Source organism: Haliaeetus albicilla, chromosome 10, assembly GCF_947461875.1.
Source record: "Haliaeetus albicilla chromosome 10, bHalAlb1.1, whole genome shotgun sequence".
Taxonomy (NCBI): domain Eukaryota; kingdom Metazoa; phylum Chordata; class Aves; order Accipitriformes; family Accipitridae; genus Haliaeetus; species Haliaeetus albicilla.
In genome coordinates, this window is record NC_091492.1 from 41,073,731 (window position 1) to 41,086,407 (window position 12,677).

A 12,677-nucleotide genomic window follows, 5' to 3' on the forward strand; every position below is an offset into this window, starting at 1 on the left:
TGCGCCCACAGCTCCCAGCACATCCCCCTTCGCTCCACACGTCTCTGGTCATATCCCCCCTCAGCCCTTCCACCACCAAACTGCAGCTTCCCCAGCCTGTATTAATCAGCGCTATGCACACTATTTCATGAACACGAGGCCAGGTCCCACCGGAGTCAGGCTCGCTAAATAAGCGAGGCTCGCTGCTCTTCCACCGCCGGGGATTGTGATGTGCAGCCCCAGAACTGCTTATGCCAACCCCCCGGGCGATGGGCATGTGCGTGATGGAGAGGGGGAGCTGGGAGGGGATGCAGGAGGAAGAGCATTGATCTCCAGCTTAGCCCACCAGCCCAGGGGAGCCCTTCCTACATAAATATTTGCCAAGCAATGCATTTGTGCCTGTCGATGGCTGTCAATAGGAGCCTGCAGTGCTGTTATCTGCGGAGCTGTCATTCTCGGGAAGCTGATCCAAACAGCCCTCTCCGCGTCTCAACCGATGGCCAAATTATTTGTCCTTTTTAATCTGCGTGCTGCCTGCACGGAGCCTGTCCCCACCTACGGAGCGCCCTGGGGTGCAGGTGGATGGAGCAAAAGCATCGCAGCTGGCAGGCGGCATCGAGGTGCCTCGGCAGGGCCAGCACATGGAGAGTTAACCGGCTCACACGCACGCAGAGAGCTGTCAGACAAAGCCGTGGCCTGGATGCCTCCTGCTTCCCCCTGCGCTCGCATTGTCAGGCTCCAGCATCTACCTGCCAGCTCCGGCAAAGCCGGCGGCAGCGGTGGGGAAAGGGCTGGCACGGACTGGCAGCGTCTGCCAGGTGGGACGGTGCCAGCCGGGGCTGTATCGACAGGCCAGAAGGATGCTGCTACGTTACCGTGGAAATGGTCTGCCGTTTTCCGTCTCAGGGCCTCCACCGTCTCCTCCGTGTCTGCCCACTCCAAGACCAGCCTCCGGCCGTACAAATGCGTGCTGTGGCACAGGGCGTTGAACGCTTTCTGCAGAATTGGGAGAGAAAAAAATAATATGGGATGAAATAAAAACCGGCTCACACGAGGAAAAGATGTCTCTCCCCCCGCCCTGAATCTAAAAGGCCACCAGAGAACACCCTACTTTGAGCGCTTTGCTCTGATGGGGCAGGATCCATCTCCATCAGCGGCTTTGACTTGATCATTTATCTTCTACATACTTGCAGCAGAGCAAATACCCATCGCCATTCCTGGAGGCTGCTGCTGCTCGCTAGGGAGCAGGCTGAAATCCAGCACAGCAAGCAGCTCAAGGTTGGCTGCAGCCTTGCATCGCCCTGGGAACACACCTGAGCTGGGAAAGGCTCTCAAAACTCGGGGCAGCACTAGCTGGGTCAACGCTAAACCAGGGCTCTCCCGGGTTAGGACGGGCAGAGCATCCTCGCGACTCTCCAGCCACCCTGCTCTCTCTGCTGGCACGCAGTAAAGCACAGCCTAAATGCGAGTAGAGAGATTGCTTTCTGCTCGGGGACGACGAGTCTGAAGAAGCACGAGCTCAGCGGGGAAAGCTGCCTTCCCCTCGCCAACCGTTCGGTGATGTTGGGCATGGTGACAGCAAATGTGGCAGAGCCAGAAGCCAACGCAGAAGTCCTCTCCTCTTTTTTGCCTATCGTGGTTTGCTATGTTATAGAAATCCAGAGGTTTCCTCCTTGTTAGATCCTGCTTAATAACATCCGTACAGCTATAATCTCTTGCTGATGTCGAATACGTGTGTGCCAGCCGCCACAGTAGCTCAGCCGGCTTTCTATGACTGTAGGCAACCAGCAGAGGCGTTCAGGAAAAGAGCGAAAAGGAGAGAAAGTGGAGAAAAGGAGCCCCAAATGCTTTTTTAAAAACCCCAGCTAAGGCTGGGAATAAGTCAGGTTGTAAGCTCTGCTAGCTCACACCCTTGGAACAAATACAGCAGCTATAGGACCACAGAAACACACCCCACTGTCCAACAGGGACGTGTCTGCCCATCTGGAGGCCCCCAAACCAGCACTAAAGTTGTCCCGGAGAAGCCCAGACTTCTCCTCTGAGCCGTCTGCTAAACAGCAATTTTGAACCACCGCGGTCGTCCCCAAATGTCACAGGGCTCTTCCTGCAAGAGGCTTTGGCTGCCCACGACCACTCCTGACTAAGCCGCCAGGTTACAAAACGCAAAAAACCCTCCCCGTTTCCAGTGACCAGTGCTCAGTAACCTGGGTTTTCCCCTCCTTCCGACTCCCTTTCGCTCATATAATTCTCACACATTACAAAAAAGAGAAGCGAGGAGCACGAGCTCCACCTGCTCCGCAGCATCGCCGAGATTCCCCACCTCCGCCAGCTCCGCGGGGACTGGCCCCGGCAGGGCGACATGCCTCCTTTTTGAGGGGTGCCTTCCCCTCCGAAGGGCTGCAAGCCTGGCTGGTGTTTTTGCAGCTACAGCTGTTTTTATTTGCCACTGCTGTTGTTTTAAGGGCCTATTTTCACTTGGAATGGTATCCAATTAGCAGAGCAATGTGTTGGCTTAAATAAACACTCGGGGGGAGGTGGCAGTAGGGAGTTGGGATGGCTGTTTACGTTGGCACAAAGAGCCATTTCCAAAGCCTGGCAAACAACCGCAGCTCTAATCGCCAGGTCTCATTTGTTAATTTATACTTTTTAATTTCTCACTTCCCGCAGCACGAGGAAGAGGAAGGTTGGGAGACAGCATACGGCCCCAGCAACCTCGCTGCGCTCCGCGGCAGGTCACTGAGGAGGGCAGACCACGCCGAACGTGCCCACCATCGTGGTGCAACGTGTGGCGGTGCTTGGTGGGCTCTCACCGTCCCAGCCACTTGGGATGCCAGGGCGAGATTGCGGGGACCCGTAATCCCCACAGCCCCGTCTTCCAGATGGGCTCCCGGAGCTGCGGCTGCAGAAGGGAAGCCATGCATCTCGGGTGAAAAACACGCGAATGTCAATTCCTTTGGAAACGAGCTAAAAAAGAAACCTTAGCTCTTCATTGCTCTGAGAGGAATTGAGGCTTTTTCGGGGGAAAAAAAAAGAGAAACCAGCGATGATTTAAAAGAGAAAGGGATGAAGGGGAGAAATGCCATCCCCATACATCCGCATTGCTGGAAAACTTCCAGCGGGAGGAGGAAATTTGCCACTGCTGCTATTCCAAATGAAAAGATAGGGAAAAAAATATATTTTAATTACATGAGAAATATGAAATGAGGACAAGCAGGCTGGCTTTCGAAGAAAGTGGGGCTGGAGGCAGGAGCTATTCTTGGGGTACGGCTCCTCCACCCGAGTGTCTGCCTTCCCAGGACACCTCCTCTGAAGACCAAAGCATCAAATGGCCAGAGGTTTGTTTAGTTGTATCCAAACTAGGGATAAAGACAGGTGTGGTGTCCACCTATCCGAGAGAAAAGACCTCTAATTACCACAGCTTTGCATCATCCTACACCTATGTCAACCTACAGAAAAGGTGAACCTCCACCACACGAGGCTCGGTATCCTTAAATGCCAAAAAAGGATTTCATTAAAGCTGCTGCATTTGGTAATATACCCACCGCCAGGTAGCACCGAAAGCTGAAGAGTCCTGGCAAACCTCCTTGCAGGTCTCTTTTGCTCTCCAAATGCTTTAGGGGTTGCATGAAAACCCTACGGCCCTCTCACCCTAGAAAATAGGATGCAAGCATGCTTAAAAATGTCATTTCTGAACCCTCCCGAGTATGATTTTGCAGAGTTTGGTTCAAGTTTAACGTCACGGCTCAGTGCGGCAGGATTTTGTCGCTAGCTCCGAGTACAGCTTGGGCAGGGCTAGAGCCCAGGTGGTGGATGGAGAGGTGAACACGGCAGGGAAAAGCAGAGAAAGGAAGGGAGAGAAGCTGGAACAGCAGCTTAAAAATGTTTGTGGGATTCAGTAAGGGAATTTCAAAATTAAGAGGTGGCCGAAAAACTCATGTGAAGCCTGGGCTGCCGGGACAAGACAGACACTGCGTTGGAGCAAAGCCTGCTGCGCCGGGGCGTTGGAAAGGCAGAGATCAAGAGACCGGACCATCGCGTCTGTCACCCCCGAGTGCTACGGCTCCATCCCTAAATACCGTATTAATTTGGAGGACAGTGCTGCTCTGCCTATAGATTCCCCCTTGCCCTATTAAATACTCAAGCTGAAGAGCCTCCGGGCTGGAGTCATTAGAGGGACAAAGGGTCAACAACATTAGGAGATTGATAAATTTCCCTTCCTCGCAAGAACCGGTCCCAACTGAGGATGCTCTCTGTGATGCCAGCTGCACACAAGGATTTTTCCTTCCCTGTGCGTGCATTTTTAAAGGGTTGACTGTCTTTCCCGAATGGGCAATTTCTATTTGGAGACCAGATGTATTTTTATATCAACAGGGGAGAAAAGTGGAAACTCGGCTTCCAGTTAATAGTTCAAAAATAAAAACAGTTCCACAACAGTTCTGCACAGGGAACATCACGAAACGTGTCAAACAGTTAATGCTTCCTTAACCGGAGTTAATTTGTTATTGCCGGTGGATCAAAGTTCCCCTTCTCATCCCCTAACTTCCATGCGCTCCCAGCTAGCGGTCAGCTGGCACTGGAGATTTAAAACTAAAGGCTTGATCAGCAGGCATACAAACCCTCTTTGTGAATATCACTTCGTCCCTCCTGTTGCTGTCTTTGACGTTGGTTCCTCCCAATTTCCTGGCTTCACGCATGTGCGTGCTGTGATCTGCTAAATGCTCACGACATAGAAGAGAGAGGGCTGCTAATTTCAGCTGACGGTGGTGTAACACTCCCAGTCGAGGGCCATCCATCACCCTGGGAGCCGTCAAACTACGCAAGAGACGGCCCCGGCTGCAGACATCACCGTGGGAAAGCCAGGCGTGAGACTGGGGCTCTGAAGGACGAGCAGACGATGGGGAGAAGATGCTCCCACCAGCAGCATCCCCTGCCCTGCCTGGACGTCACCTCCCCTGCAGGCAAAGCGACCCGCTGCCTGATGAGTGCGGCTCAGGCGCTCACCCCTCCCGCGACGGCACCTTTCGGCAGGACTGGCTCCCCTCGAGCGGGTGGCAGAGCATCGGGGGAGGCCAAGGGGACGGAACGCAGCCCGACGGGACAGGTCTGCAGGCACGGCATCGGGGAGTTCAGAGGGGGAGCCCCACAACTCTGTCCTGCCTTTGGAAAATCTCCGTACGCGCTCCCACAGCAGCCGTGACTGCTCAGAGAAAAAGACAAACAGAGGAGGTCACAGGCTTTAAATGCCCAACAAAGCCACCCTAACTATTCTATTACAAAACCATCCTGTTTTATAAGATGCTTATAAGCGATTTCCAGATTACCACTCTGAGCAAAAATGTCATTGACAGTCACAGCTATTCAGCTCAGAGGTCTTCAGGCCTACTCCCCTCCTCTCTCATTTCACTTAGCAATAAACTCTAAGCAATTATGTCTGTGTTTACAATATTCAGGATCCTATTCATCAATACACAGCGCATCCTCTTCCAGACAGCCAATGGAGTGTACTTGATGTGCCACTTGTGAGACAATTAAATCCCTCAAAGAGATGAGGGTGGAAAAAAAAAAAAATATGAAGAAGAAGAAAGAAGAGCTGCTTTGCTGGAAAAGAAGAAACCCCCCCAAGCGCTCTTCCACAGGGCAGCTTTCTCCCTGCACGCTTGCCTCCCATGGCCTTTGCGAGCTTTGGCAGCAGTGCCCCAAGTAAATGCCCTGCCCAGCTCTCTCCCCTCCAGCTGGCTGCCAGCGTCCACCAGTGATAGACGGGTTTCCTACCGCTGAGATCTCTATTTGTCCAGTGCAGCTGGAATTAGCCACCAGGTCCCCGAGGGGCTGAAGAGGGATGGAAGGCAGACCCTGAGCCTGTGCCCTATTTCCTCCAGAAACCAAGCAGAAAAGTGGGTGCTGTCTCATTCACCCCCAAACCAGCGGCTGAGCAACAGTCAATAACCAGCCAGGTCCCTGTATGCACCTTTCCATCCAATGCTTGAAGTTTCCTTAGGAAAAGACTAATTCAAAAACCAGGAACGAAGCCTGAACGACTCTGGTGTGAAGCAGAGGTTAAAGCAAAGCTGCCCAGAGCTGGGGTTTGAGCAGAGCCGCAGGCACAGCTCACCACGCAGGGAAAGGAACCACGCTCCTGGGGGGCTCACTGCACCCCACGCTGCCCAGCGAGCTGACTCCCAAAGGGAGGACGAACGCCGAGAGGAAGGAAGTTTGAATTAGGATCAATACGGGACTAACAAAGAAACTCTATGTACTGTGTTATATGAGAGGTCAGGCTGGAACGGATGATCTAATAGTCCCTTGTGATCCCGGATCAATGAATCCTGTCTAAAAACATAAACATGGGCTATGCTGGCTCCCCCCTCCTCTCTCCGTCATCTCTGCTCACAGTCTTGAAAATCTGGAGTCTCAGGGAGCCAGTGGAGCCGTGTGATCCCTTCACTTCAGCAATAACATCCCTCGGCTTGCGCCCACAACCATTCCTCTTCCAGATATTGTGCAAATTGCCAGCAGCGGGGACAAAACCCGCACTGCTCCGGCGCTGGGAGTGCCCACGCAGCAGCTTACAGCGGGGCTGAGGACCCTCTTCTGCCCAGCACATGGGAGATCACGCCTGGTCCAGCCTGCTCCCGAACCTCCGACAAAGGGTGAGAGCACAATACTGTCAGACAGGCTACGATCTCCTTGTTATTTCTGCAAATACGGAACTTAAACGTATAGGAAAGCTTTAAAAAAATTAATAGACTAGAGCATTTTGAACAGCAATCTACCCTGTCTTAAAATGCTATGGAATATTTTGCAGCATAAAGTGCATACAGATTGCAAAAACATCAAGATATTGGAACGACGGGTTCTGCATTTGCTGGTTAAAGCAAAATGTGCTTTCAACTTGTAGGCTTCAGGAGCTCAGTTCTTGGTGCTGAGAAAGGCATTTCCCAGGCACTGCTGCCTGCCGCTGACATTTTCCATATTGCTGTCAAACAGCCAGCGCAGACCACTCTGAGAAAGCATCCTTGGCCAACCCAGCACAGCTAGGTCCCCTCTTTGCACCAAGACAAAGACAACAACTGTATTACAGAACTTATCTTTCGTCTTGTGTTCAGCGAGGCAAAGCAGACACAGCCCTTTGTCTCTGCTTGCCCATCCTTTTGACCAATTCGCAACTACCGCTCTTCTGTTATGCTTACTGTCTGAAAAACACCAGGGTAAGGCTGCTCACAGGGGGGTCTCAAAACACACGGGGGAACTGATGAACATGAGCCTTGTGGAGTTTACAAATCGGTAAACAGCCACAATATCCAAAACTCCCCTAAAACCAAGGCAGTGGTGGAGATGGGACATGTACTCGGGTTTCCTGATGTGTTAACGTTGGGTCAGAACCATCCCTTCTCACCTTGCTTGTGACAAACCTGAAAAATAAGCCCCTGTCCTTCTACATTATGTGGATTTTTAGCCATTTTATCAGTTGCACCAAACTTACGCCCGTTACAGCTTAGGTTGCAGTTTCTGTCGTGTAACCTCCAGCAGTCGCCCACACGGGGGTTGTAGCCTCAGCGCAGCTTTGCTGGTGAATGGTAACAGCCTGCCCCAAATCTAGGCTAAGCCTCAGTGGGACAGAGCCTCCAGGCTCCCTTCCTCACCTTCTCTCCGAGACCAGGCTGGGAGGGTGCCAGAGGGGGAGGACTACATCTCACCTTGGCATCCTGCTTGGTGAGGAAATCCACAAACCCAAAGCCCCGGTGGGATCCCGTTCCTGCCATTTTCTTGGGCAGCCGGACAGTCTTCAGCTCTCCAAAGGTGCTGTGAATTAGAGAGGGAAAAGCAAAGACACTATGAGATCAAGGGGAGAACGATCATTTCATCACAAACCACAGCACTACCAGTTGCAGACCCACATTGCAGGCTTGCCAGCGCTGAGGACTAAGGTGAGCGGTCGTTCCACGGCCGCTCTGCTTCCCTGTAAGCCCAATGTCCAAAGAACCTACTAATAGCTGAAAACTCAGCTTGGATTTCAAGTGTCATCCTTTCTGGTCACAAACCTTAACAAAGCAAAAAAATTCTTTAATATAAGAGCTATGCTCCTCCTCCCTTTAGGAGATCTGCAGAAATCAAAGACGCAGCCTGCATGTCATGCCCTGTTCATGGCAGGCAAAGAGCATCTCCAGGTTACCAGGAGGCAGGGCTACTCCAAACTGCCATCAAAACAGATTTATTTGCACCTCTGAAGAGGGGCTAGAGTGCACAGGATACAGGCACGAGCCAGAGCATGGCCCCATGGAGACCTATTCTCTTCCCAGAATAGTTCCTCCAGCCCCAGAGCCCGTTGCAGGCACCACTTTCGCAAAGGTGTCATCCTTCTGCTCCACGGATGCTGGGCATAATTTTTAAGACTGGATTTCCTCGCTCTAACACTTCATTTGGGTACCTGCATTTCCCCTTCTGCAGCCAGCCACCCAGCCTCTTTGATGGGCTGGAATAAACTGGTTTTATTTAAGCTTGCTGAATGTTTAAAGGGTAACAGGTGAATTCAGCAGACCCAAGTCCTGAACAACAACCCCCGGATCCAGCAGCATTTCAGACAAGTTTCTGAGTGCCAACGGGATGGGAAGTCAGGAATGGGGAGATAAGGGGGTCCTGCTTAGCTGGAGGGTGCTGGGTAGGGCTGGCAGCAGAAACCTTGTCATGGCATGCCTGTCCCTGCGGAAGGAACTTGTCGCTTAAGCCCCAAAGCACGCAGCCATCCCACCAGCCTGGACCTTGTCCGAAAAGCCTGAAAACAGACCCAAAGGCAGCACTCGCCGGATACCCCTCTCCAGCGCCGTCCCCTGGCGAAATTCCAGGACAAAGCCGGTGCTTTCTCTGTATCCGAGTTCCCGCTTCCTCTTCTCCTCCCCTCCCCTTACACCCATTTATCAAACACATATGCACAAACTGCAGGCAATAAATATTTAATGTGGACCGGGTCTGAATAGATGTGTTATTTTATTTGAAAATCTACACACACGCGTGCATACACAAAAGGAGCCTGGGATGCAGCAGTGCCAAAGAGCACCTGGGAATAAACACAGTAAAGGCCATAAACGCTCTCGTGAAATGATATAAGCTAAATCCTGGGAGTTAACCTGGTGCACTGGCAGCATGACCAGGCATTCATCTACCCAATTTCCTTAGGCAACATGGTGTGTAAATGTACCATTATGAGGCCTCAAAATGAATCCGCACGTCTCCTCCTTGGTGCTTTCCCTCCCTCTCTCCCTCCTGCCCCCTTCGAGCTGGCGCTACGCAAACAAACAAACAAACGCGAGCGGAGGAGAGGGAGCAGCCTCGGCCAGCGGGGATGCTCGGCTCTGGGAATGGCAAGAATACCATGGGGTTTCCAGCGGCAGGAGGGTCCTCCTGCAAAGGGGGTGCGGGTGACGGGGACCCCTGGAGCTCTGCAGGCGGCTCCTCTCACTTGCAGCATTCCTGTAGGACCTCGAGTGCCCCAGCTGGGTTAAGGGAGAGGTAAAGGAGAGAGCTCCTGGCTCAAGGAGATGAGCATCTAGCTAGGAAAGACAGCTGGTGGGTGGCACGGGCAAGGGAGCGCTTGCTCCGATCTCTGTGGAAAACATCATGGGCATTCCCTGGGGGGAGCAGAATATTTGCAAAAGGAATACAAGCAGAATAGTTGCTAAAAGGGACATGGTCTCGGCCAACACTCGCTCTGTGCGCCAAAACACCACGTGTCTCCTTTCGACACCGAGACCCAACGTGCAGGATGGGCAAGAAGGTGCCCAGCAGGAGCAGGACAGCTACAGACCCTGGGGCTCAGGGTCCCGGGGGAAGCCGTGGTGACCCACATCAGCCTGGGCAGAGAGAGAAGCAGCTGGCTTTTCCTTCCTCCCCAGCTGAGAGCTGCCCAAGCCACCCATGGTGGGAGGCAGGCGGAGGTGGTGGGGGCCCAATCCAGAGCAGGGCTGGCCACCGGCATCTCCCTGGGGAGAGGTTTGGGGAGAAGGACAGCGGTATCCGCCAGCGGGTCCCAGAGAGATGGGTCTGTTGGAGAAAGCTGCAGCGCAGCTCCCACGGGGGAGTAGGCAAAGCTGGGGGGTGAGGAAAGCCAAGGGGCAGGACAGAGACAGGGCTGACCCCACCGGGGCTGTGGAGTAAAACACACTCCCCCCCATCGCGGCGCTAATTAGAAACCACAACACAGCAATTACCATCCCAGGAGCTGCGAATGAAGTGGAGAGCTCAGGCCTTTAATGTTCTCCTCTCCAGCACCAGGCAGAGACTCACACCTCTCTTTTCCAATTATTTCCTCCGGATCTGGGGGGGGAGAGAGGCAGAGGGAACCCAATTACCCCCCGCAGTGCCAGGCTCCCAGTACCTGGGGAAGCCAGCTGCCACCACGTTTGCTCCCACACTGGCTGCGGAGATGCTGCAGCCTTCCAGCTCCAGGACAGCCGTCCACGGATTGTGCCACGGCTGCCACGGGCAAAGCCACAGGAGCGGGGATGGTGGAGGGAAAAGGGATGCAGCTCATCGCCCGGGCGAAACCCAAGCAAAACGACAGGGGAGGGAAAAAAGCAGCTTTTATACAGGCTGCTAAACTGCAGATTGCCCCTAAGATCTCCCCGAGCTGCTTTAAAACACGCGTTTCCCCAGGGGTGGGGATGGCTGCAGAGGCGGGGGGGTTCACAGCAGCTCAGACCCGGTGTCGCTGCCACCTCCTTCCCTTTCCAGCACGCAGCTCCGATGGGCGCAAACGGCGTGAAAACGCCGCGTGCGCCCCAGGGGTGCGGGTTCCTCTTGGAGCTGACGTCTCTCTCTCTCTCATTCCGTGGCAAACTGGACGGAGATCAGAAAGCGTTGGCACCAAACCCTGCTGCCGGCACGGAGCACAGCACCGTGCCAGGCTCCTCGCCCTGAGCGCGATGGTTTACAGAGAAGTCCCCAGAGTTAACGTGAGCGTGAAACCTGAGTGGTTTCTGGATTTGTACCCACCGGCGTCCATGTCTTCTCCAAGCGTTCCCAAGCCCCTGCACCAGAGCCAGGGCTCAGCCACAGCCCAAGTGCTGAAGGACCTGGTGGTTGCAGGAGCAAAGCCCTTTCCGAAGACATTCACTTGTTTGCAGTCAGCCCGGCTTAACTTCGCAGAAGACTGTAACCTCCTTTCTAGCGAGTCCTGTCCCCACCAGACCCACGCGCCCAGCCTGGGGCTGGATTTCTGGCAGGGCACCCCCACAGTCCTTGGTGACACCGCACCGGGCTGGGATTTCCCACATATTTACGAAAACCAGCATCCAAACAGGTGTCCTCTGAAATCCCGAGTGGGGGTCAGGGTCCCAAGGGGAGGGTAGAGCTCACGCCGAGGTGTGCGGTGGGTCTGGAGGACGTGGCTCTTCCCTCTGCCTGTGCTCCCTGTGTGCCGTAGGCAGCTGCCAGCCAGGCTGGCAAAATCTGTCCTCACGCCTGTGCTTGCTCGCCCAGGCTTGGCACGTTTTCACGCTGTTGGCTGGAAGGGATGACAGCCCCGAACAAATGCTGCAACTAAGATATTTCCTAAACGAGAACCTTTGTTTTGTGCCGATCCAGATTTACTGGGAAACCAGTAAAAGCCTCTACTGGCCCTGGCTGAGCGACGATCCACATGGCTGTGGAATAAAGACAACCACAACCTTTCCCTCAACAAGTCACCCGTCCCAAGCTCAGCAGAAACACGCGATGTTCCCAGAGATGCCAGAAGGGACATCCCCTCCCTCCCACTCACAAGGGATCCAGTACTTCTACACGGCATTGTCGGGTACCAGCCGCTCTCCCGATGCTTTGGCAGCTCTTCCAGTGATGCTGCAGCCATCCCCTCGCTTGCCTGGCTGAATACAGGGAAGAGAAGTAGATTTCTCCTCCACGGTGTAAGACGTACGCTTCAAGCTGGCGGTAGGTCAGAGGAACATCACTCCTTGGGATTGTAATTATATCCTTCTGGCACAGGCCAGCTGGGAGGCAAGTCCTTTGCCTGCTAATTATAGGACATTATATTGCTATTAAACAGAGCACACCCTAGCTCGGTAGACAACATACTGCTCACTTGGCTTTGTCTGTTTACTAGAAGGTGCTTGCGTATCCTTCATCAACACAGCCAAGCAGCCGGAGGACAGAGGAGGATGGGAATACAGGTGGTCTCCAGAAACCCTCTTCCCTCCTCCGCCAGCACGACGCGCAAGTTCCCACCCTGCAGCTCCCTCGCCTTAATCACCGCTCTCCTGCTACGAGCGCAGCCCCAAATCCTCTGCGCTTCCACCCTAGTATCACCAGGCACGCCAGCACCAGCACCATCTTCTGCAGCTGACTCCACCACCTCTTTCCACAGCTCCTCTTCTCCCATCGGGTTTTGTCTGAATTTCTGCTCCCTGCTTCCAAGTCTCTCCCCACCCTCGCTCAGCCCCCAGTGTCTAAGTCTGGCCCCATCACCACCCCAGGCAGCCACGTCGGCCGTTCACACACGCTCGTACGTGGGACAGGTACCTCCAGATCAGGGTAAACATTACTCCGGCTGGGAAGCATCCCCTCCCATCTCATCCCATTCCCTGTCTCAAATAGGAGCATTTAAACCGCCAGCTCCCTGGGAAAGGCCAAGACCTGTCCAGCCCCGATAGCTATTTTCAAGTCCCAGACGCAAAGATGCGTTCATCATGTGCGATCTTGGTGTGCCC

General features: G+C 53.8%; 1 protein-coding gene across 1 annotated transcript in view; it reads right to left on the bottom strand.

Moving 5' to 3' along the window:
- Positions 1 to 12,677, bottom strand: part of RBM19 (RNA binding motif protein 19) — a 70,289-nt gene that overhangs the window by 16,536 nt on the left and 41,076 nt on the right. Inside the window, exons 22-23 of the mRNA XM_069795315.1 lie at positions 7,677 to 7,782; positions 855 to 975 (exon numbers count right to left, since the gene is read on the bottom strand). Of these exons, the coding sequence (XP_069651416.1) occupies positions 855 to 975; positions 7,677 to 7,782 (227 nt within the window). The remainder of the gene's footprint in view (positions 1 to 854; positions 976 to 7,676; positions 7,783 to 12,677) is intronic.